The sequence below is a fragment of the Numenius arquata genome, chromosome 7 (genome assembly GCF_964106895.1).
Source record: "Numenius arquata chromosome 7, bNumArq3.hap1.1, whole genome shotgun sequence".
In the NCBI taxonomy this organism is placed as follows: domain Eukaryota; kingdom Metazoa; phylum Chordata; class Aves; order Charadriiformes; family Scolopacidae; genus Numenius; species Numenius arquata.
Window position 1 is genome coordinate 16,046,491 of NC_133582.1, and position 25,332 is coordinate 16,071,822.

The 25,332-nt window shown below is 39.3% G+C and overlaps 1 protein-coding gene across 2 annotated transcripts in view; it reads right to left on the reverse strand.

Moving 5' to 3' along the window:
* Positions 1-328: 328 nt before the first annotated feature.
* CDK19 (cyclin dependent kinase 19) overlaps positions 329-25,332 on the reverse strand; it is a 120,795-nt gene continuing 95,791 nt past the window's right edge. For both annotated transcript variants that reach the window (XM_074150283.1, XM_074150284.1), the window contains 7 exons: positions 17,147-17,290; positions 16,801-16,870; positions 15,533-15,605; positions 10,630-10,727; positions 8,999-9,077; positions 4,736-5,002; positions 329-1,075 (listed from right to left, as the gene is read on the reverse strand). In XM_074150283.1, the coding sequence (XP_074006384.1) occupies positions 944-1,075; positions 4,736-5,002; positions 8,999-9,077; positions 10,630-10,727; positions 15,533-15,605; positions 16,801-16,870; positions 17,147-17,290 (863 nt within the window). In that variant the 3' untranslated portion in view covers positions 329-943. The remainder of the gene's footprint in view (positions 1,076-4,735; positions 5,003-8,998; positions 9,078-10,629; positions 10,728-15,532; positions 15,606-16,800; positions 16,871-17,146; positions 17,291-25,332) is intronic.

Below are 25,332 nucleotides of genomic sequence, written 5' to 3' on the forward strand. Positions count from 1 at the left end.
GCAGTAAATACATTTTCCTGACTATTTTGGTGTCCAGCCTGGGAAGACATTCCATTCTTCTGTTCCAACAGATCCTGAAAGCATCTCCTTTTTATATGACTGTCCTGGTTTCATTTAAAATAACGCTTAATTTAAAACTAGTCAGAGCATGATCACTGTGATTTCAAGAATTCAATGTGAATGAGTTAAGAAACATCAGCAATCTTCTGTTTGGCGTTCAGTCCAGTAGCATGAAGCATATTTGTCGCTGCAGAGACTTGGGTGGGTTTTTTTCTTTTTTCCTTTTCCTTTTTTTTATTCTATTTTATTTTTTAAATTTTTTATTTTTAAGACCTCGCCTGAAAACTAGACTAATAAAAACAGAATAGTAAAATACTCTGGAACAGTAAAATTTTGCTGTTCTTGACATCCATGAGCAAAACAGTAATATCCTGTGAAAATAACATAGTGCTTTAAAAAGGTGCAATATACCTGTATAGCTAAACTGGTTTGCCTAGTATAAAACTAACTATATACAAGCTTGAAAGCCTGGGAGTTCAAGATTTTAAAACTTTAAAATCCCATCAAAGAGATTGAAAAGACAGATTTATGGCAATCACTACAGCATAAGGAAGGTGCACCAGGAATCCTTCAAAATTCCAAAGGTTAAAGAAGTTAAGTGCTGGGTTCAGATCAGAAGGGTTCATTAGAGTAACCACAATGGAGCACATGCAAGGGCAGGGAGGAAGGAAAACTTCACGAGAATCTCCTTTATGGCAATAAAGGGATGGGGGGTTGTGGGGGAGGAAAGTCTTCAGTGAGTGAAGTTTTCCTTTCATCGTGGTGAATTTTAATTCTGCATCATAGTTTGTATTTTTGGTTCTTCTCATCGTTATGAACTTCATATTGCTGGAGTCTTCTGGCTTTTAGTCCATTCCTTTCTGAGTGCAGTCTGTTAGCCCTCTCAGTACCTGTGAGACTGATGAGACTGGTGATACTGGGAGCTCTGCTGAGATGACGTGGAATAGCCCATTGTACTCTGGGACTGAGAAGATCCCTGAATGTTGCTTTGGTAGCTCAGGCGTGAGCTGGAGTGCTGCAGGAAGAGAGAGTGGCATCAGGGGAATGAAAACCAGCCTGTTAGGACTATGCAGCTCAGGAAACTTTTAACCTCTCTGAAGCTCATTAAAATATGACTGTTGGAGAAGGTGACTAAACAGTGTAACTGTTTAAGGTCCCATAAAACAAGTAATCAATCCGATCTGCAGTCAGCCTTAACACAGCACACAAAATACACAAGGTCACTGCCAGACACCTAGAATTACAGCACGTACACAGCCATTTTTTGAAGGAAAAATACACAAGACACAAGAGAGAGTATACGTCACTTCAAAATTCAGCTTTTTCTTAAACTTATGTCTATCATTATTGTAAGTGATATTAATGCAAAAACAAACCGCTAAGCCATGAGCAATCTTTTTGAGAAAGGTAACACTAAATGTTACAGAGAAACTATTTACTCTGTTCCTGAGAAAAAGACAACCATGGCCTAAGAGTTACTCAGTTTACCTAAAAATGTCCAGTATGATAAAACAGTACAGTTTTAGGTGAGTCTTTCAATCTGCTGTCTTATCTACTGAAAGCAAAGACAACTGCTTAAAGATGTGCATGTGTATGTGCAATAACCTAACATTCATTTTCCCGAATGTTTGGTTTTTTTTTTTCCCCCTCCACCGTTTGGGATGTTACTTCAGTGGACCCCAATCTCAGCAAGCCAAATTCATGGATTTGCTGAATTTTCCCTTTTATTAACATATCCATTGCCTGTCCAGAATTAATAGTGAGCTGTAGAATCACGCAAGCTGCAAAATCACGTTGCATGAAAAGTATTGCTCAATAGATAGGAAACCCTCTAGCAAGGTAAAACCCATCCCACAAGACAGGAGTGTCTACAAAAAATCCCCAGATTATTTGCAGTCAGCAAACAGTTTGTTTCCAGCCAAGTTAAGTTCAGGGTCAGTCAGCCTTTCAGTAGAGTTCTGTTCACTGTCTAGTGGATGGTTCTACCTGACTACATCCAAAGGTCATCAGAAAGACTGTGGTCAACAGCAATCATATAGGAAAAGCCTTAAGAACCTGTATTCTGATTAAATATCAGGATTATGAGTTATGGAAAGCCTCTGCAGAAGTCTGAGTTCTGAATGGAAATCCCAGACAGTGGGTCTGTAAGAATACAACATCCTCCACAACCCAAGCGTCTGTTCAGTGAAGGCAATACGCGTATCAGTGGTCTCATCTAACCATCAGATCCCAACCAGCAGAGCTGTGAAAGCTTCCTGACAACTTCTCAGATGGATTATGGACAGCAGGAACCTACAGTTCAGGCAGTGTAAAACACTTCTCCCCTTTGTTCCTGTACATAGCTATATACACAGCTTTATTTTTACATAAATTGTAAAAAATACTAAACCCTAAAAATATCACATTGCTTTTTCTGTGTTACGTCCAATGTAGGAATATGAAGGGTGCTTTCAAGGTGAAGCATAGTGAGGGTAGAGATAACAGTCCAATCTTGCAGACCTCTGTGTCTCAATATAATATCAATATAACTAATAGTTGTACGGAGTAACTTCACTTGTTTGTAAGGGTCAGTTGGGGAGATAACAGCACAATGGCTTTGGAAGAGATGTCTCCCAGCAGCACATATGCCATTAATAATCCCGGGATTCTTGTCTGCATGGTTAGATTGTTAACAGAATGTCTGAAACCTGGAATTTGTCACAAAATTCTGAACGTTTTTGCAACTTCTAACAGAAAAGAAAAAGAATTGTGATAATTGCTATGACTTTACAGGAACTTGTTCTGGATGAAAAGTATCAGTTTATCATGCCAAGCAAAAAAACTCAGTCACATAAGGAATGCTCAGTAAAATTCAACAAGGAATTTGCACTGTCATTTGTGGAACCAACATGTATTGGGGTTGGTGAACTACAAAAAAAAAAAATTCAACACAGACTTTAGATCCCAAGCTAAATGAAAGTCAAAGCAAAGTGAATCTTCTTCCTACTTCTAAATAACATATAATGGGGTAAAATTAATGCCATAAGACTGCAAGAATGCATTAACTTGCCCATGCTTATTTTTGTTCCACAGAAGAGAATTTGTTTTTAAAGAAGTCAGACTTGGACAAATTGCAGACATTCCTTTCTGGAACAGAAGACAGTCAGCTAGAATTTAAGGGCAGATAGCCAAACGCAAGTGTAAAAATGGATAATCAGATCTACAATTTAGTGAGTGACGTAAAGAAAACATACAGATCATCATTTTGATGCCTGTGCTGTTAAAGTTTAGAAGGAAGGAGTCATAGGGAGCGTAAAAAAAATAAATCTGAAAAAAATAAGATTTAGACTGCTAGCAACTTGTAAGGGGGAAGTTTGCCAACAATTCAGAGAGCTGTATAAGGATTCTATAATGGATATCATCAAATGCAGAAAACCAGTCCTCAAAATACAGACCAAAACAGGCCAGCCATAAATACTGTGTAGTCAGACAGCTGTAGTGATCTGTCCAGACCTCAAGCCTGTCTGGAACTTTTCAAAAAGAAACCTAGTTGTCTTTACCCTTAAATTGCCCTCAATGCCTCCATGATCATTTCTAATTAAACGAGTAAAACAGAAATGGGAGAAAAATCTCTGGCACTGAGAAATCAATTGTCTGTGGAGAAGGTCTGGAGGGCTACAACGAGGCAACTCCAGAGCTGGGTTTTTCAAAAGCTTCTTATTTTAAGTTTAAAGCAACTTGAAAAGACCGTTCTCCAAGGTGGGATCCTCTCGAAGGCTAACAGCAGACAGAATCCCCAACAACTTTTAAAAATCTATCTTTAATATCTACCTTTCTCTTATTCTGCTTCCAACTCATTACTGTCCCAGCAAGTAAAAACTGACAAGTATTGAAGATCCTGGTAAGTTCAATGCTTTCTATATTTAGTGTAAGTCACCTTTTCAGTGGAAAATATAATTCTAGTAAGCAAAGACAAGTATGCAAATCCAAAAATAATTCAGTGATATTGCTTTTACTTATGAATGCTACTGTACTGGAAAACGTGAAATCTATTTAACTTTGGTCACATTAGAAACAGTGCGTGTCTTTGTGCCCTGGCTTCAGCATAAATCATACTGATGAACCAAAACATCATTCCTGTGCTAACACGCATTTTTTTTCTTTAACATTAGAAATAGACTTAGCAAGATACTAGAATAAACTACAGAACCACTCCACACACATGATGATATGAGGTAGAACAAAGCAGAATCAAATGAGAGCGCCTAGTTCTCACTTTGCTTCTCAGTATCTGCTTCTCACATGGGATTTAATATTGCCAAGAGCTGAATATCCTGAACTTGATTTAACACAGCATTTATGTGTATGAAATAGCTCCACTGGCTTCAGTAAGATTACTCTCAAACATAAAGCTAAGCAGATATTTAAGTGCTTTCCTGGAGTACACTAGTCCTCAACACTTTACAGGGTGCAGCAGATACAACTCATACAGGTACTCTATTGAAAATGACTAGCCACAGAATAAAATCTTTTTACTTTAAACTTTTAAACCCACATTTTTATCTAATATATCAGAGCATGCCAGCTCAGGTTACATGAGGAATTCTTTAAAACATGATCTGTTCTTGCAGTGGGGAAGGGGGGAAACGACATTTTGACCCTATGGTATCCAAAGCCGCAAAAATTCAAGAGGTACCTGATAATCTGAAGGCATGACAGGCCCGCCTGAGTTAGCGCCTGAAGGCCCTATGCGTGGTTTCTTGTTGGGAGGCACCTGGTTGAGGCTGGAGTCCTGGCTGTGCTGGAGCCCTGTGCCCGCGCCCCCTCCTCCGGCGCCGGTGCCCCCGGCCGTCCCGTTGGTCTGGGTGCTGTTCTGCTGCTGCGGCTGCGGCTGCTGCGGCGCCGCCTGCGGCTGCTGCTGAGGTGCTGTTTGCTGCTGATGTTGGTTCTGCTGCTGCTGATTCTAGGGGAAGGAGCGACAACAACAACGTGATCATCATTTGCTCTGAATGGGTTTGTGAGCTCTATGGAATCTCCGACCCCGAGGAGGCAGGACCGCCTGCCTGCTCCATGGGAAAACACAGCAAGGCTGCGTGTCCAGAGAAACGTGTCCTCGTTACGCTCTTGCACGCTTTATGGGGATATCCCATTTGCAGTTCACCTTTTTTTTTTTTTTAATTTTATTTGTGGTTGGTTGGGTTTTTTTGGCAAAGCAAGCTAGACTAAAACTGAAAGAACAGTCTAGCAACTCCTACATCTAGCCGAGCACTCGGAGAGGAGGACGGAAGGAACCGTTTATAAAGCAGTAATGGCCTAATGAACTGAATTCAAACCCCCCCCAAATTTCACTGGTGCTCAGTGGCAGATGTGGTGAGCCACACTAAATTATTCTAAGTGCTTCAACAGCCTTGTTCGCTCAGAATCAAAACCACTTTTCTAACTTTCACAAATGACATGTTACAATAACCCAAAGAAGGCTGGCGGCGTTACAGGCAGCAAGGTAAGCAAACGGAGAACAGAGAAAGGATCTAATTTCTTCCAGGTTGCGAGGAAATTCTGTGGCAGAACCAGAAATGGGTTTCAATAACGTTTTGCTCTCCTGTGCTTTTAAGTACCCTGTAAAGGGTGGAAGGCTGGGAATACATAGTGTGCTACATATCGGGTCAGAAAAATCTTACTGAAATAGCACAAAAGTGAAAATTGACCAGAGACAAATAGTTGAAGAGAAAAGAGGGGGAAACAACCAAGGGAAGGGAACCTGACAAGGGAAAGAGAGGACTAGCAAAGGAAGAGAAGGCAGGCAATTAAGATGACAACAGGACCTGGCAGGAAAAGAAACAAAGATAAAGGAGTCACAAAAGGGAGAAAAAAAGTTAAGATGGGAACTTGAGTGCAAAAGACATTGTACTCTTCTGGCTTCAGAGGGCTACAGACTATAAAGAGTATTAAGGAACTGGAGGGCAGGTTAGAAAACCAGCAGAGTGCAACCTCCATGCTTAGGCAGTTACAAGGAAAGACCACCCAGTTGTCTGCTTTCAAGCACCAGGGATGTCTCCTCCATCAGAGCACTGAAGCACATAAGAGAATTGCAAAGAAAAGCAATTTCGCTCCAAAACGCGAGATGTCACTTGTTCATCATGGAAAAATCCTACAATTGTCATGGCTTGAATTAAAAAGCTTTACCACCTTCCCTCCAATATACTGTATGGGAGGTTTCAGAACAGTATTTTTTTCCTAGGATATCTGCTTCTGTAATTATCAAAGCTCTGGTATGGCAGCCTTTTATAAAAAACTCACATTATTAGTTCCTCAGAAATCATGACAACCAGTTGCCACTAGCAGAAAATTCTTGATGCCCCCTATCACCAAAAGGCATTTAGTTACCTCAGATAAATGACATAAAAATCTGTATCTATGCCATTCATCACAACAGTCTCCCCAGATACATTCAGATGAAATTTGCAGTGATGTATTCATTTAAGATTACAAAGATGACTTGTGTCTTCAAGGACTTAGAGGTGGATTGCATTTTCATTTCACATTTAGCAAAACCAATAATGTATCCTCCCCTGCTTGTAGTCCTCAAATCCCATTTCAGTCAGATTCTGTTTCCCAGGAGATTAAACTTTAATAATTTTAAAAGTTAATCAAGCTAGCATGTAAAAAAAAAAAATAAATCAACAAACCTGTTAAGAAGCAATTTACCTTTTAATAATGGTTTGATGTTCTCTTAAACAAACAAGCACTAATAACTAAGGCAGTATTTGTTCTAGTGTTCTGATATTTGTGTTTTTATAGGAGTGTTTGGATGCAAGTGAGGTGGTTGCTACTGTGAGAGTGGAAAAACTGCAATTTTAGTACATGTAAATAAATATAGCAGGGACTCTCACAAAAACAGTTTGTTGTGGGTCCCATGTTTCATGCTTTGGATATTAGAGCAAATTTTACTAGTCTGAGCTTGCTCTCCTGTGCAGCCACTACTGCTACTGCCTGGGGAGAGACCGAGATCTCCTCTGTCAGACTCTGGACGGGGTCTTGCTACACCACGTTAGTGCACAAAAACAGCTTATGCCAGCAAAAACATCATCCTCAGGTCAGTCTACTTCATGGTGGTTCTGAAATGAATAAACTCATAAAAAGTCTGAAGTTGGCAACATATTACCACTTGTCACTTCTCAGGCACAAATTACCAAAATGAAATTCTGGTCCTGCCTAGAAACAAACTGAGCAGAAACTTGCCTAACAGAATTTGAATGGGAAAAGAATTTTTTCACTTTGTTTTACAAACACTCATACTAGCTTCGCTGACTAACGACTAATCATTTTGAAGAACAGATGCTTACGTTAAAGGTTATTCAGTTCAGATGCAAGTTCCAAATAAACAAACGCAAAGAACTCCTCCTGGTTTCCAGAAGACTCTACAGGTGTTTATGGTTTTAAAAACAAACCTGAAACTAACACTATTATAAAAAAAAAATAAAAATCCTTTCACTTGCAACAACATTATAAAGAAACAAAACATGGCACAGAATCAACTTTCAGAGTATCCTTCAGCTTCATATTTTCTACACCGTGAGAACACATTCAATGGGTAATGCGTGACTTAAATTACCTAAACGGTCTCAAAAAAGTTTAATTTGAGTAAATACGTGACTGTCGCCAACAATCTCAAAGATCATTTATATAATGGCTGTTTTGAATATAAATATGCCATTGTTTTCACTCCCAACACTCCCAGGAAAAAGATATTTACTCTTAAATACACTGACCTAACAAAAGCCAGAGTCATTTTAAATCATAAGGTTCGTTCTTGTTTTTGAAGCTGTGAGAGCTGAAGCAAAGCTAGTAACTATGTTACAATCAAATCAGTATAATGACTTTCTTTGTATTTTTCTTAGGTGTCTGTTTCCTCTTTTTGAAAAAACTATCCAGACACAAAAATCCAGGACATTACCACTTGTTCTCAGTGCAAAAGAATCTACGATATCTGTTCCAAAACCAAAATTCACTGTCTGAAATATATTGTCACAGGTATACTTATAAATTCAGCTAGTTTCTCATGTTATACAAAAAATCTGAAAACAGAAGATGCATGTTGTCAAATAGCTTCTCCAGAAGGTTAACATTCCTTCTCATGTAGTCCTCAGATAATTACAGTTTAAGGCTGTTTTCTTCATATTTTTCTAGCTATACATTATTGTTGGTGTGCACTTTTAAGGGAAAATAACAAGCTGTTTCATACATTATAGCAGTATTGTCCAGCCTTCACAACATGATGGGACAATCACTGTGGTCACATAGCACAGCTGAGATATACGCACAAAGCAGTTCAGATTATGTTGCAAACACACCAAAATTTACTATGCACACAAACAAGTTCTTGCTCATGTCTATGGGAAACGAAGTATTAAGAGCAGATTGTCACTACCAGAACAGTTCACGGTCCTTGTTACTCCTTTGTCTGAGGGCCCTTAAAACATGATCAGGAAACTGTGTGCAGATGGATGAAATGTTCTGATATAGTGCCAGAAGCAGGCTGCCACTATTTATTTGAGACCCTGACAGCCATCTACTTCCACCAAATGGCTGGATGTATGCCAGTCATACAATGGAAATGCCATTCTTTTCATGTGATCACAATGTATTTTCATCATGTGATGCAGGAGGAGGCAGCAAGGTCCTCTTGGAATGATGGCAGCTGAAAACAGGCTACTGCTGTCGGAATAACCCATTTGGCTCATTCCTCACAGGTCAGGGCAAACCATGCTGGTGATACCCCCAAAGTCATCTGGTACTTTTAATCTGTCGGGAAAGTTTTAAGAGAGAGTTGCCTGGAAAACGCATTTTTGGTTAACTCTTCACATTTAATTAGTTATCATTTGGTAGCACTATGACTCTTTCTTATTGCATACTTAAAAGAAAATTAAAAAAAAAAAAAAAAAAAAAGAGTTTATTATACCTTATCCCCTTTCTCTTCAGGTTCATCTTCATTGAGGAATTCTCTTTTAGGATATGGAATCTGACAGCCAGCAAATACACTGAAACACAGTAAACACTCCACAAATATGTACATACGACATACATTCACTTAATGCCATATTAAAAACAAGTGAATATAACACAATTTAATTTCCTGTATTTCATGAGTCCTGTTTCCATAAGCGAGTGGCACTGTGAGCATCCAAGATAGCAGCAGATACCAGGAGCTAGGTGCTGATCACAACATCACATCTCTCTGCTGTTGGCATGAGGCCACCATTTAGAAATCATGGCATGGTTGAGCATGCCTGAATGCCAGAAACCACTTGTTGATTCAGGTGGCAAAATGAACAAATACAGTGTCAGAGGTTCCACAACACCTAGTTGGAACATGCACGGCTCACTGAATAAAGGGCCTGATCCAAAGAGTATTAATGTCTTATGAGCCCGCCTTGGCTCACAGCAGGCTTGAATGTATTTGTCAATCACAACTGCAGAGCTACTTTCAATTAGCTTCTCAGGTCTTGCTTAGAGAATAAAAGATAGCTTTTAAATTCATCTAGCTAGTGGGATTTGGAACATTCCTTAATGTTTAGGGCAGAGACTTTATCACAATGTTATCCTGTAATCCATAGGGAGCTACAGCTCTCACAGGATAGTGATATCAGATAAACACTAAATAGAAAATTACTGGTAGATGTTGACCAGTAACAATTTTTCAGATTTCTGTTGCAGCATTCAGAATACAATCAACATGACATAATTTTATTTCTTTTTTTTAAAGTATGTTACCAGTTCCTAATCCTAGCTGCTATGGAGTCTTTGGCTTATCCAAACAGAAAAAGGAAAAGAAAAAAAAAATCCCAACTAGTCTCAACTAGACTCCTTTTGCAGTCCAATGGCTGTTCCCTCCTCTCAGTGTTGCCTGCTAGCTGAGGAAGCAGTGAAAGCAAATGTGGAAGTCTCCCTGCAGCCAGCTCCTACGGATCATAATGTTACGAACCACCAGGCTTATAAGAACTGGCAACAGAAACTGGAAGAGGAAAGTCTGCCAGCAGGAACTGAATATATCATTTGATTTTTTCATGACAATAAAATATATAAAGATATAAAATCTGTACTCTGCCTTCTGAACAAGGGAACTGTGGGATTTTAAGCACTGATCTCTTCACTTTTCTCTCCTCATGCTGTTACCCTGGGCAAGAGGTCATCAGAAGTTGTCTGTAGGTCAGACAACTGTCCTAGGGAAAGGCACAATGAAACCAGGCAATGGAGAACAGGGCTCTGTGAGGCTGCGTAAGGCAGAACAAGGTACAGATTAATTCCCCAAATACTGCAATAATATTGTCACACTAGCTTTGGTAGTACGTTCAATATTCCAACACCAGCACGGTACTGCTTTATTATTGTCCACGACCCTTCAGTTCTGGCACCAGTAGATAACAGATACTTCAGTACTACACTAACAGTTTCTACTGAGCATGCCTGAAGTACTACTACTTGTGGATGTAGGCAGATATCCGTGAATCTTTTCAGCTGTCAGCTCATTTCAGGGATTAGCATTTACAGAAAGAAAACACCTCTGAAGAGCACAGAAGAGGGAATACATACTCTGATGTAGGCAGAGGATCCTCTTGAAAGTAGGGGTCCTGCAAAGCCTGCTCTGAGGTAATTCTCTTTGTAGGGTCCATAGTAAGAAGCTTCTGAAGCTGCAAAGTATAACATTAAAAATAGCAAAAAGCTTATCAAAATATAATTTTTTCAAACTATGACTTATATGCCTTGGATTGTGGATTGTTAAATTATTTGTGGCTTGTCCAGACAAGCCTAAGTTAGCATGGCTTGTTCAGTAAAGTTCCCAAGAACTAGAATGCATATCCATCAAAGCACTACAGCTGTGAAGCACTTCTCACATAAGAAATAGTTAAGCCTATCAGTCAATATTAATTGCTAAAGTTGAACCACTGTGCTATAGCAACACTAAATTCAGCTATTACAGGTTCATAAAGCATCATTTCTAAATAATGGTGTTTTGTTGTGACACATGTATAGCTTTTATACTGTTCTGTACTGCTGACCCAACAAGAAAAAAAAAGTGTCAGAAGAGACTGAACGTGATCAGGACTCGTCATATTGCTTTAGGAACAGAAACAATAAATCTTCATCTCTTGCAAGGGCAACATCCCACAGTCAGAGCACTCTGTCACTCACACAGCTCCCAATCCCACTCTAATTGGTATTGAAATGAGAAAGAGGAGGAGCAGACCTTTCCTAGCAACCTTTCTTCCTTGCTAGGAAGAAAGCAATAATAAACTTATTAGCTAGAATGCTGTTGACTGCAGCAGGCCATAAAAGAGGATTACAATATATTAGTAGTATAAAACAGGAATTATAGGGACAACGTACCATTTCTAGTTATTTATTCACCACATTCTGAAAAAGTCACAGTAGGAAATTTGGGTGCTCAAATTACATCATACGGTATCCTGCTCTCACAAAATACTCTCTTAATTCAACTCAACAGTGAAAATAAAATTCCTTCTGCAAAGAGAATCTTAGCTCAAACTCTATCTTCCAGGCTTCCAACAAAAATTCTCTGGATATTCAGCAAAAGAATGTCATTTTGGCATGAGTATTTGGGGCTTTTTGCTCCAATAAATCAAAAGTCTGACACACAATTCTATATTCCATATACACAGTACAGTAAACAGCCTCAGTAAAAGCACTCATCCTCATCAAGAAAGATAATTCTCTGTATTTCCTTTCTCAGTAGTTGTAGTTAATCCTGCTTTCTAGATGAGGTTTCATCAAATTCTCTGTACTTTTACCACTTGCTCCCCACCTCTCCTTATTGCTATACTTTATGCACCATGGACCCCAAAAGACTGACAACACAACAAAGAGCCATTTGGGCTGTCTCTCCACCCATCACTTTACTTGAAATCAGCTCCCAAATTGATTCCTGCTGCTTGTCCAAAAATATACCTCAACATGGCACACTTATTTACTGTGTTTTGTGTTGTCAGATAACCCTTAAACCTGTTTCCTGTGTACCTTAACAAATGTAACCGCTAATGTGCTCTTGGCTCCCTACACAGTGACTTCACATGATACAATGAATACAGACAACAGTTTTGGTATTCAGTATCTTTATTTCAAATCACCATCTCTCCCTACATGTAAAATTTTTGCTTTAGTGGCTTGTGACACCATTGCAGGTGCTTAAAACTTCTTCTTACCAGTTGCTCCCCAGTGACCGCAGGGACAAACACTTATGTTCTGTATAAGGTGACCCCTGGTCTTCAGTACCAGATGTAGTCATTGGCAGATGTGTATAGAACATCAGCCTCTGGCCCCTAAACTTCTTTCTCAGAACTGGCTGCTGCAGTACTACTCAAGAGAAAGCTCCTCTGGTTTTCTGCCATATAACAGCCTCATCACAAGTTGCCTCCAAACACGACCTGTATTCTTGTCATTCAAAGATAAAGCTATTGTACCACAGCAGAAGATCTAAAGATATCTCGGACTTTTTAATGATCTGTTCATTCCCTTAGTAATCCCCCCCAGCCCAGAGAATATAATCATTTTGCCCATTCCAGGTGATAACACACGTAACATCACTCAAAGTGAGATATCCTGCCTACTGCGAATCAATTTTCTTTGACAAAATCTGGTTTTCTGTAGCTTCTGATGCTCCTAGGAAAGTGAATAAAAAATGCCTGGAAACAATTTGTTTTCAGGGTAGCAGCTGCCAACACAATATAGAAAGCCTGTGAGACTGGACTTCATCAACAGTCTCATACTTCTCAGCAGCTCTCAAGATTGCCCGCTGTCAGGCTCGACTGTCTACAGGACAGCTATAAATACTATGCCTGTGACTTTTGCAGGACAGCAAGAACAGATGCTTCTTCCTGGATGGAAAACATTCTGCCCTTCATGTAGATATTACCATTCAACATCAATCAGCAGAGTGGCACAATATTCTCCTCTTATCCCACACTGGTCTACTTGATGCCGTACTTTCTCCATGCCCCACGCTTGCTGTACTCATTAGCACAAAGTCTTGATCAGTGAAGGTTACAAAGTAGATGTAGTTTTTTGAGGTGACCTCTGAATATTGTAATTACTTTGGAAAGGAACAAGGAGTTTAGGTAGCCTGCCTCAGAATACATGGACCTCCAAGCTCATTACCAGACACATTTCTAATCTCTTGATTTGGGAGAGCAATGCACATCTTTCCTTTAAAATCTGCCGGTTTTTAGGATCTTTGACAAGATAAGGCAGGTACTTTGCTGTCGGTATCTGCTGTAACATGGCTGTGGCAATTTATGTATACAGACCTCCTCTGTGCAGCAATGAGGCATCAGGAATCATAGAAACATTTAGGTTGGAAGAAACCTTTAAGATCATCAAGTACAACTGTAAACCTAGCACTGCCAAGTCACCATTAAACCATGTCCCTCAGCACCACATCTACAGGTCTTTTACCTCCAGGGGTGGTCACTCAACTACCTCCCTGGGCAGCCTGTTCCAATGCCTGATAACGGTTTCGGTGAAGAAATTTTTCCTAATATCCTCCCTGGCGCAATTTGAGACCATTTCCTCTTGTCCCATCAGTTGTTACTTGGTAAAAGAGACCGACTCCCACCTCACTACAACTTCCTTTCACGTAGCTGTAGAGAGCAATAAGGTCTCCCCTCAGCCTCCTTTTCTCCAGGCTGAACAACCCCAATTCCCTCAGCAGCTCCTCATAAGACTTGTGCTTAAGACCCTTCTCCAGCTTTGTTGCCCTTCTCTGAACACACTCCAGAATCTCACTGTCTTTCTTATAGTGAGGGGCCCAAAACTGGACACGGTATTTGAGGTGGGGCCTCAACAGTGCTGAGTACGGGGACACGATCACTTCCCTAGTCCTGCTGGCCACACTATTTCTGATACAGGCCAGGATGCTATTGGCCGCCTTAGCCACTTGGGCACACTGCTGACTCATGTTCAGCCGACTTTTGACCAACACCCCCCAGGACCTTTTCTTCCAGGCAGCTAAGAAGGTTGTCCATGTTCCTGGGCATTCTTATGCAGAGCTCCGGGAGACTGACCTATTCGAGACCAGCCTCCATCTCTGTGGCTGAGCACTGAAGTACCCTTATTCATCCCAGATTATGAACAGTGAGAAAAAATTGACTAAGAGAATCTACCTTGCTAAGCGGACTGTGTTCTTCACAATGTTCAGAAAGAGCCCTTAGACTTTTGGAAATCTCTGTTCCCATTCTCACAATTATATAGGGGAAAAAAAATAGGTAGACACCTATCTATTTTCTCAGTCACCCTGTAATAACCTTGTCTCACTACTTCTCCATCATGAAAAGTTCCTTTGTGTGTATATATATGCATATATATATATACACACACATATTTTGCCACCCTATAGTTAGTTGTGTGCTCTTTAGAGATCTGATTAATATTTCCCCCTGGAAAAGTAGCCTACCCACCCAAGGTGACTCTCAACTTAGTGTTCGTAGCCTTAATGAATTATCCATATAAGCTGACAGCAACCCATTTGCTTCTTTGCCTTTCCACCAGGCTTTCTGGTGGCTTCCACCTTTAGTAGGAAAACAGGGGGAAATTCAGGGGCTAACTAACGATATCTCTTACTATTGCCATCTTTTTACTTAGACTCTTCCTCCAGATCATTCCAATGCATGCCCAGTAAGTTAAGAAATTTCAATTATTTTTTTCTTGAAATCTCATACTTCTTATGTGAATGCTTCCCTTCTACCCACTTGGGACCAACCTATTCTGTTTCTACAGTTATTTCTGTCATCATCCAGCAGTTACTAACAAGCCAAAGAGCAAATCTTTGCCAGGACCATGAGACAAGACTGCTAGGCTGATTCTGTAACTAGTGACGAAAACAGACCACTAGAACTCAAGCTGCACTAACATCCTCATTACAGAGACTCCCTGTTCACAGCAGTAGCAAAGTCACTTTGAACTTCATTCCTAAATTTAGACAGCACTAAGTCATCACAGAGGCATCCAGAAGTGATGTTGTATTAGACAGAGCAACCCTGTAGTCACCTACAATGACTCAATGAGGTAACCAGCAAATACACGTTTAAGGATATTGTTTGGAATCACCCACAGAACAGAGATGGACTATCATCAGAGGGAAGAAAAAGAAGGGGAAAAAAAAAATTACTACAGGAAATAATTAAATTTCTCCTTTCCTCTTCCCTTTCTTCAAAAACTCTTTAACTCTTGGGAGTTCTTTAGCTCTCTGAAACACCATGGAAACAAGGGATATATCATACTCGCTATACTATTTGCACAGAAGACCTAAGGGTAAGGCTGGGTATACGACCACCTTGCAGATCTTAATCAGATAAGACATTCAGATCTTCAATGCCAGCAGTTTAAGCTTAGTAAAATGAGTAAAGAGTAAAACAGACATGGGTGTTACCATTAGAAAAGCTTTTCATTCATATCATCGCAGTGATTTTCAGGTTGTACCTACCAAAAGAAAAACTTTGCTGTCAGGCTTGACTTTGTGTTTCTCCATGTATTTTATGAGGCTACTATTGGCATACCTGGAAAATACAGTTAAACAAAGACATTTCTGAAATTATACAGCATCAAGAATACGGAACTGTACCAAGTAATCATAAAACCACTTACCAGCCCTTAATAAGTAAACTATAAAAAGAACTGCTATCAGAAAACTTGTCAGATATTTATCTAGCAGTTGACACTCTATGTGTGCTTCTCAGTAGTAGCAGTAATATCAGCTGTGTACAGATTATTTCCATGGAGCATGCAAATTTATAGTGTATGGACAAGCTGTTGACATGGGTACGAGACAGAGAAACTAATCCTGAAGTTTATACTCTGGTTTTCTAAAGCAACTCTGCCACAGAAAGTGTAGAGCAGTTCATAACAGCACAACAGCTAAGCTATTAAGTTGTTTCTAGCTGCAATTTGGCAGAGCAGTTAGTTTATCATTCTGTCTCCCCAGCCCCAAGGACTGCAAACCTTACAGTCCTTATAATGCCCCAAATAAGTATGACCTGTGCCTTGCCTTTAATCTACAAATCCAGAGGTTATCTACAGCCGTTTTCAAAAGAAAGAAGCTTCATACACAGATAAGCTTCATATCTTACCTAAAGCCAGCGTAACAAATCCACATCAGAGCTGGAAACAGAACCCAAAACTCCTGAATCCATGTCCTCTGCCTTACAGCAGAGTCTGTGTTGCTCCTTACACTCTCTGATCTATCACCACCACTTGACTAATTTAGCCAAAGCACCAGGAAACACTAAAAGTGGAAAACTCTCAGATCTCCGATAGGCTTTGCACCACCATCTATTGAACACGTTACCTTCCATAGAAACTTCTGTCTGCTACTTTACTGTCTCCACATATCTGCTGGTCAAAAGGACCAGGGAGGTGCTTCCCTATTCCTTCTCACACAAAATGAACGACGTTACCTTGAACGGCTAATACAAGTGGTTTAAGCAAGCTCATTTTTCTGTGCCTGCCATAGAATAAATGGCACTTATGACAACCCTTTCTAGAGAAATGAGGAGGCCACTCAGTTGATGCTTTTAACAAGCAGCTGAGGGAGCAAACACCATTCAAGCAAAACAGCTAATTCAAATAGGAAAGTTGTCACAGCGTTAGAACTCAAATACTCCAAAATGCCCCCCTATAAAAGTCAGAGGATAGGAGCCAATTTCTGCCTATCTGCTACATTCACTGAAGTGTTGTTGCGTTGTCGTCACTTACGTTGTTCTCCTAAAATCTTTCTGAAGAGTTGGATATTCTGGCATCTTCCTTATGTCTTCCCAATCTTTATCTGTGGTGGGAGGGGAAAAAGGAGAAGCATTTACAATTCTGAAAGTGTAGGTTAAGTAACACACAAGAAGAAATAACTACAGAAGTTGTTTGATTTTCTGTTTGTCGGCCACTGCTATTGTTCCATAGTTGTCAGCATTTCCAAATCCATCAAACTGACAGCTTCTTCATACCTATACAAACAACTAGTCGTTTCCTCTAGGGGAAAAAAAAAAAAAAAAAAAAAAAAAATCAACTCAGCAGCATTACGTCTGACGCTTTAATGAAAATAAATTACCTGCAGGGAATCCCATTACACTGAAAATGCGGTCTAGCTGATCGTGATGAAAAGGATTACTTGTTTTGATGTCCTCCTGACGACAGTGAAATATAGGTTCCGAAGTCAATAGTTCAGCAAATATGCAGCCAATTGCCCAAATATCTAAGAAAGAAGGAGGATAATTCATGCAAATTTACTGTATTTCATCACTCTGTTTTTTTTCTGCACAGTTTCTCAACAACCTGTATAACCATGGTAATTATACTGTGAGTTATTTTATATTACTTACAGTACTTTAAAAATAATGCATTAATATAATACATAAAAGAGAGTAAAATCTAGAGATTTTTTTTTTCAATCAAAATTAGAGTCTCCAAATTCTGTTTCAAGTTGTACAGCAGCAGTCCAGCACTTAAAATATTCACAATTATGGCAGAAACCTACACAATATTTGCTGATGACATAGCTTAAAGGGCATTCAACTAACCATTGAAACCAAACCACAAATCCCCCATAAAGATACACTGAAATAAAAGTTCTATTATGTATTTAAAACCAATCCCAAACAGATAATTGATAACCAAATAAATACTAAGAAGGAAAAGACTAATGATTCATATGTTTAGCCAAATAATGCAAGCTAGTTAAAATGGAGAAATCAGATCCTAATTTTAGTCAAGAGTAGAAGAATGATTACCAAACTTTTAAAAAAAATTAAAATCCTACTTCACAACTGAATCCCACTAGAACAATACCGGAACTGTCTCATCTACATCTCATGTACATACAGAAAACAACAGCATAATATACTGATGTCTTAATGAAAAAAACCAACAACCTCCATTTCATAAATTTCCCATTAATATGCTTTTCAAAATTAAATATATTGTGGACAAGAACATCAGTTTCGTTTACAGTAGAAGAAATTTCTAGATTACATGCATTCGTTCTAGTTACTACTATTGCCACCTATCTTAGTGCTCTGAATGCTTTATTATGCATCTTAACGTGAAAGTGTGAATTTGTCAGTGAGAAGAAGGTTACTAGCAGAAAAGAAATGAGTTTGCTACATTGACAAATATGTGTCTGGGATATAACTCTGGAAAAAGACATTAAGATCAGCTGAATAATGAGCACAGATTGCTCAATACAAGAGTGTGGAGACTTGCTTAGTAGCTGAGGTTAAACTAGATGATTCTGGGAAACCTTTTGGATTTAATCAAATTTAATAGCATAAATACAGAAAACAATTCACTCCTCTTTTATAGGTCTAAGAGATTAAAAATCACCTAACTGGAGTTTGGTTTATTAGAGTCAGACTAAAGAGAACACCAAGATAAGCCTCTTGTTTGTTGCAACTAATGTGAGACTCAAAGCTCCACCTGCTGTCAATGGTGGTGTTTGGCCCATGCCACCTGCGAGACACATGGCCTCCTGAAGAAAGAAAAAAGCACGACTCTCTTTACGTAGGGAATGGAAAAAGAGCCACCACGCTCTGTTTACCGAATCAGGACAGCTCCATTTCCGTCATGTTACAGGTGTGGAGCTTGGGGTGTCCCAATTTATAAGCCTTTCTCCCTACTTCATTTGCAGGGAAGTCTGATAACATTTCATTCAGACTTAACAGTTTCGACAGGGTACAACTTGCCCTGTACGTTACATCACTTTCTCGGGGTTTTATCTTCCTTTGATTTTCTTATTAGCCTTATCTGCATGAAAAAAAGATCTTTAGCTCTTGAGATTTTATCTGCTCAAGCAGCTAATGCAGCATATTAATCACAATTCCTGCCTGGGTAGTAGGCATAAATTATCTACTCCAGAATGGAAATTACTTGCTATTTGAGGAATAGCATCTTCATTAAACAGTATCTATTCACTCATTTTCATAACAGATAGCAAATCCTTTTGGAGATGGTTTATCTAGAGTGTAAAGGAGTTGCAGCACTCTTGGTTTTCATGGCTTTCTGCAGTGCTCAGTGTCCATCACAGAGTGAGGGAGAGACTGGGCCACTGCTCGCCATCCTATTCATTACTGCTCTATCCAGACCGACCTTTTCCTTTTAAAGAAAAAAAAAATTAATAAAAATCTAGTATTCTTGTTGGCAGCAAAGCTGAACTGGGAAATCTCCCTGATGTGACACAGCAAACTTCCAAACTGTTTCTCCTTCATCAGCTGAACTGTGTGAGAGCAGAGCCACCAAGGCAGCGCGTTCCCGCTGCCTGACTGGGATTAATGCAGAGAGCACATTTTAAACCCTTTGAGAATTCAGAAAGACAGAGATTGTACCAGCTGGAAGTTACATCTGAATAAACACTGGTATCTCCCAAGCTGGTGCTGCACTTTCTATGGGATGGCATAACTGGACAAGTCAAGCATGAGGATAGTTTTAACTCTGATCAGTCCCTATAGTCTCCAGTAATTCATAGTGCTGGAGTTCAACCCTTTAGGTCTTTTGCCAGACACTCTTGAGCTTCAAAGAACTAATATAAAGTAACGCAAAATACTTAGTACAGAAAACCTGAAGCTTTAATTTCCGTAAAGTGAAGATTAAACAGTTGAAAAAAGATCTTATAGCCATGCAGCTCAGCAGGTCAGGGTCTTCCCTTCGTGAATCTAACGTTTATGTAACCTGATCTCGAACACATCCTTGGCACATATTGAAACCATTCTCACAGTTAATGATTTTCTGCCAAGTTTGGCTAGTCTTTTTTTTTTAAATAACATACATAATTTACAGCAATTATTTACCACATGTGCCATTTTTCTAGCAGGAATGCCTTGTTAAATCCTGGCAAGTTTAAAACCTTCATCCATACAAGCAGTCCTAATAGGTATTTATCTCCTACATTGTTCATATTAGTCAACCAAATACAAACTTTAGCTCTAACTGTGGAAAAATGTGTCAATAATTAGCAATTTCCCTATCTAGTGCCATTTCACATGTTTTCAGTTTGTGGTCCCTAAAAAAGATTAATCATTAATACATCTATTCCAAATCTTGCCCAAATAAGAAGTACCACCCCTCAGAAGTGGGCATTTATAGGAGCAAAGCTTAAAACACATAAGCAGTATTTTTCAACTACAGCGCATTATTAATCTAGTGTACATCTGCCTCTAGCACAAGAGGAACTTACAACACCATATAACAATTTCATTATAAATAACACTTCTGTTTAAAAGCAACCGCCAAACATAAGAGGCAAACTACAGACAGTATCCATTTAAAAACTTACATCCCAGAACCACTGACAACAGGGCCATATAGGACCTACAAGGTTGCACTGGATACTAAATGTTTTCTCATCTGATGTTTTCTCATTAAGATCTGAGGATCTTAATAAGTATACCAGAGTAACACATAGCATTCCAATAAGGATGGTTCTGTTTCCTGCAGTTTCCTCTACTATCATTAGGTTTCAGGAATGATAGGTGGTAAAAGGTTTTTACTGTTTGTTTTGGGGTTTTTTTGTTTGGTTGGTTGTTTTGTTGTTTGGAGGTTTTTTTGGGTTTTTTTTTTTTTTTTTTTTACTTTGCCCTCCAAGAATTCCCGACTGTCCACTTTGCCAAAGTTTACACTGAACCCAAATGCAAGCCAGTTTTTCTCCCTGGCTCTGGAGAAAGGGATGGGAGTGAAGGTCTTGGTAGCATACTCCTTTCCCTAGACTCCTCACCAAACAGCTTGCTCAGGTCCTGTTCAAACCTATTCACCAGTGAAATATCCTTGCACTGTAACAATATTTCTCAGGTATTACATAATAATTCTATAAAAGAAAAAAAATGGCCTTTTAAAGATGGTCATTTGTGGTTGGTAACCAGACTTTTCATACATATGCCTGGGTGAACAGATTGTTAAAATATTTGTATGGCTGTCCATGTCCCAGTTTTAAAACCTGTGACTCTAATAGCTTTATAGGTCAGCCACTAAAGCTGAGAAAATCCTGTGTGTCCCGCTCTATTTTAGTGCTGTAGCCAAGGAGCAAGTACAAAAGGATGCTGACATAGCTGTTTTAATGATAGGGCTGATTAAGCAGACAAATGTTCATGTATTCTTTCCTTTCTGTGGCACAATAACCTCATTTCTGTATTTGTTCCAATATTTTGGAAACATTCTTTAAGAATATTATGACAATTTAAGACAATAAGACAATTTATTGAGCAATAGCCTTGATTCTCAAAATGAAACATCTTTTCCCATGCATATTAACTACAACGCTTCATTGAAGACAGGACATAGTCCAAGACAAAATACGCTTCTTAACTATATCCAAGAAAAGAAATACATAAACAAGCTCTTAGCCTTATATAATTCTTTAATAAAATTATGTTAAAGAAAGCAAGTTAAGAATGGGAAAACATCTGTTTAGCTGCAATCGATCTGTGGAATTCATCATTAGTGAGTCTGATCTAGCAGCTTCAACCAACCTGCTTTTTTTTTTGTTTTGATTTGAGCACAAAGTCTAAACTCCAGGACATGTCTGAATGCTGGTAAAGGAAGCAAACAGTGGATGGACACCAGAGTACAGCTCCTCTATGTCTGCCAAGGGCTAATGCAACAGCCAGGTTAACTAAAAGCTAGTTAGCGTGGCCTTAGCCTAAACAAGGCAATCAGGTTACCTATAAAAAACTACAAAGTTTATATAAGATTCACCAAAATTTTTCAAATCATAGAATCATTTAGGTTGAAAAAGACCCTTAAGATTATCGAGTGCAACCATAAACCTAGCACTGCCAAATCACCACTAAATCCTGTCCCTCAGCACCACATCTACAGGTCTTTTAAAAACCTCCAGGGATGGTGACTCAACCACTTCCCTGGGCAGCCTGTTCCAATGCTTGATAACCCTTTCCATGAAGAAATTTTTCCTAATATCCAATCTAAGCCTCCTCCGGTGCAAATTAAGGCAAGGACAAAAAATACACCAACATACTAAAAATCCAAAAGGTGGCTGCAGAACCAAACATGTCTTTTTTTTTTTTTTTTTTTCAAATAAATACCAGTCAGTCTAATGAAAAGGTATAATGTCTTTATAAGAAAATCTTGTGTCTCATGCTGAGTAGAGCAGCAGATTCTAAACTTATCTGGAATCTTCACACACAGTGACCTAGGAGCATAGAGATGCCATCGAAAAAAGAGTTTATTAATTTTTACATTGGATTTAAATACCTAGAAATTTGATTTAAAATAATAATGATACACCTTTAAAGGGGAGTTTCTCATTTCTTTGGTCCGATAAGGTGACTAGAACATACCTGTTGCTATCACACATGGACACAGGGGAAAGGTCTTCCCTTTCATACATTAAGGTTTCAATTCTCATACGCTTCATTTAGTCAGCAAAACAGAGGTCAAGGAAAAAGTGGTTACTTGCCTTTTAAATTTGACACTTTCTATGAAGAACTGAGAATGGGGTCAAATATTTACATGTGACAGGCCTTTCAAGAGGAAGCAAGAAATTGTGTCAGTGGACCAAGGGTCAGAAATTTGCTATCACTCATGAGTAAGTTAGGCAATGTTCACCCATCTTTAACAAACAGCATCTCAGAACTTGACTGAAGAACAGAAGTTTATGCTGTAGAGCAACAAAGACCAATGTTCTGCAGACAGAAAAAAATACCTCAGTAATCTGAAGGACACTCACTGCCAGCCAAATGCGCAAAGAGCAATGTTTTATTTCAAGACTGTGTGATCTCCTGTGACATGATGTAGAGTCAAGATAATTCAAAACTTTTAAAGGCAAGACCATATTAATTCAAATAACTTGTAAAATCTATTATCCTCACATTATTTTTAGCTGTATGCCTCCATCCTAGTGTCCCGGTTTGAGGTAGAACCGAACCAATTTTCTGTTCTGTAACTTTACATCCTAGCTAGGCCTCCTCTAACTCTCTGAAATTAACGGCATATTGTGGAGAAAACTGCTCGTTCTCAGAACGATAAGCCCAATGTTTGTGCTCCATGCCAAGGAATGGTATGCAGGGAGGCCCTTGCTTATACTTATTGCTGTAACAACCAAGGTCAGCCAATTTCGTTATTTGCCCCCTTAGAGGGTCGGAAATGGAAAAAACGTAGAGGGGTCACATCGGTGGGGAGGAGTGGACAGGACAGGTGACCCAAACCTGACCAACTAGGGTATTCCATCCCATCTGCCCCATGCTCAGTATAAAAGCTGAGGGATCAAAGGGTCAAGGGTCTTCCTGCGATGGCCGACGTCCAGAGAGGACTCTCTCTGTTCATCTGCCTTTGATCCCGATCCGTGTGTTCCTGACTCCAGAGCTGGAATCCAGTTCCCATTCGTCACTGAGTCCAGTCTGGGACTTCCCCAGTGCCTACCGGTGATGTGACTGTCATCCTGGGAGCTTGATACGGTTTTGTATATATTGTATCTATTTCATTATTTTCTTCTTTATTTTTATTTTAATATTAATTCTTCATTAAAGTAGTTTAGTTCATTCTAAACTTCTGAATCTCCTTATCTCTTTCTCCTCCTCTCTCCTCTTTTTTGGGGGGGGGAAGGGGGGGGAAGGGCCATCTGCCGGTCCGGTTTTGGTAAATTCGGCCGAAACCACGACACCTAGCCTTTTAAACTAAGCTGTCCTCTTCTCATGTTTGTACTAAGTATTTAATTAATTTCAATTACTAGACCTTAAAAATTTTGAAGCATCTTGACTGAAATTCTGAGTTCACCAAAATAAAATGTAATTTTCTACAGAGCTTTAGTGGGCCAGGATTTCTTCATTCTCTCTAAACAAAATTATTTTAGGTTGTCTAATATTTATTTTCCCACTTAAATGTCTATTCCTCAGTATATCAGCATTAAATGAAGATCCTGAATCATATGATTTCAGACTTCTGCTGTGGATTAGACACCTTATCTAGCTTGCAACATTACACTTAAACTACAGTGGTAAGCTTGACAACACAGGTACAATAGATTTAATACAGGCAGTGGCAATAGGGCCAGAGGCCCTAAGTAGCACTCTCATGCAGCAAAAATATGATTGCAAACAAAAACTGTGCTAAAGAATGTAAATCTTTAACTTACAGAACTTCACATCCAAAAATTTGGAAATTCCAGGTTTATGGTTCTATATGCAACCTTGTATTTTCCTTGTGAAGCCTATGTACTGAAGAAGACAGGAATCCTCAAGGCAGGGAAAATGCAATCTTAACAACCGTATCATAGAGCACAAGAATTAAACTTTTACCAACATTATACTGCTTTTGTAAGGATTTTCAGTGCCTGTCTTCCCAAGTACTCCCCCTTGGCTCCCCAAATCCTATATACCACATTTTCATCAGCAATTCTTCGACTCTTCAGTTGTGTCTCCAAGACTAGTACTGTATAAACTACAGATTAACTACACTAGCTAGCAGTAGAGCAGGCTAACAACCTTCCCAGACAGAACACAGTGATGGTTGCATGAATGCAGAATAGAGTGATGATTCCACCTTCTTTCTTCTCTCAGTTCTTCTTCCAGAAACCGGAGTGGGCTCCAGCCTCAGGTGATGTGATTTCAGGGCAGGGAATTAGGTCACTGGGACAAGCACTGAGTTCTGGCAAGGAAAGTGTGTTACAGCCTCATTTTCTCCCTAATCCTAAGCCTTCAGATGCGTCAGAGACGGCAAAGTGCTATTATTTTTATGCCAACTACAGTATCTCCAAGATGTAGTAAAGAACGTACTGCTACTTTTGTTCCAGCAACAGCAGTGCTTATACCTCAGAGGGTCCAAGAGGTACTTTGGCGGGCTGCCAAAGCTTTTCACAGAAACAAAAGTAGAAATAAAATGTTCTTTCCGTGACAACTCATCAAAAGCACAAGGAATGTAGTGAGTGACACAAAAGGCAGCTTTGTAGCCTCAGGGCTACTTCCCCCTACCAAATATCAAACAACTGCAGCAAGTAAAGGAAGTATGAAAGCTTCTCTTTGCAAAGGTCACAAGTCTCTTTTATACTGCAAAGTATTAGGCAGGTCTGATACAAAAATTGTTACCATTTCCTCCTGCAATGATGATAGAATTAAGAAAAGCCATGATATATATGCAGCTGTTTGGTTAAATAATATTTACAAAGCTTTTCAGGGAACATCCACACCTTTGCATTTCCACTTTAGCATATGAAAAAAATGATTGACATAATCCTGTGATCATAGGACCAGGAAGCCCTGATTACTAATTACTGTGCTTTATCATTAGTTTCCCCCC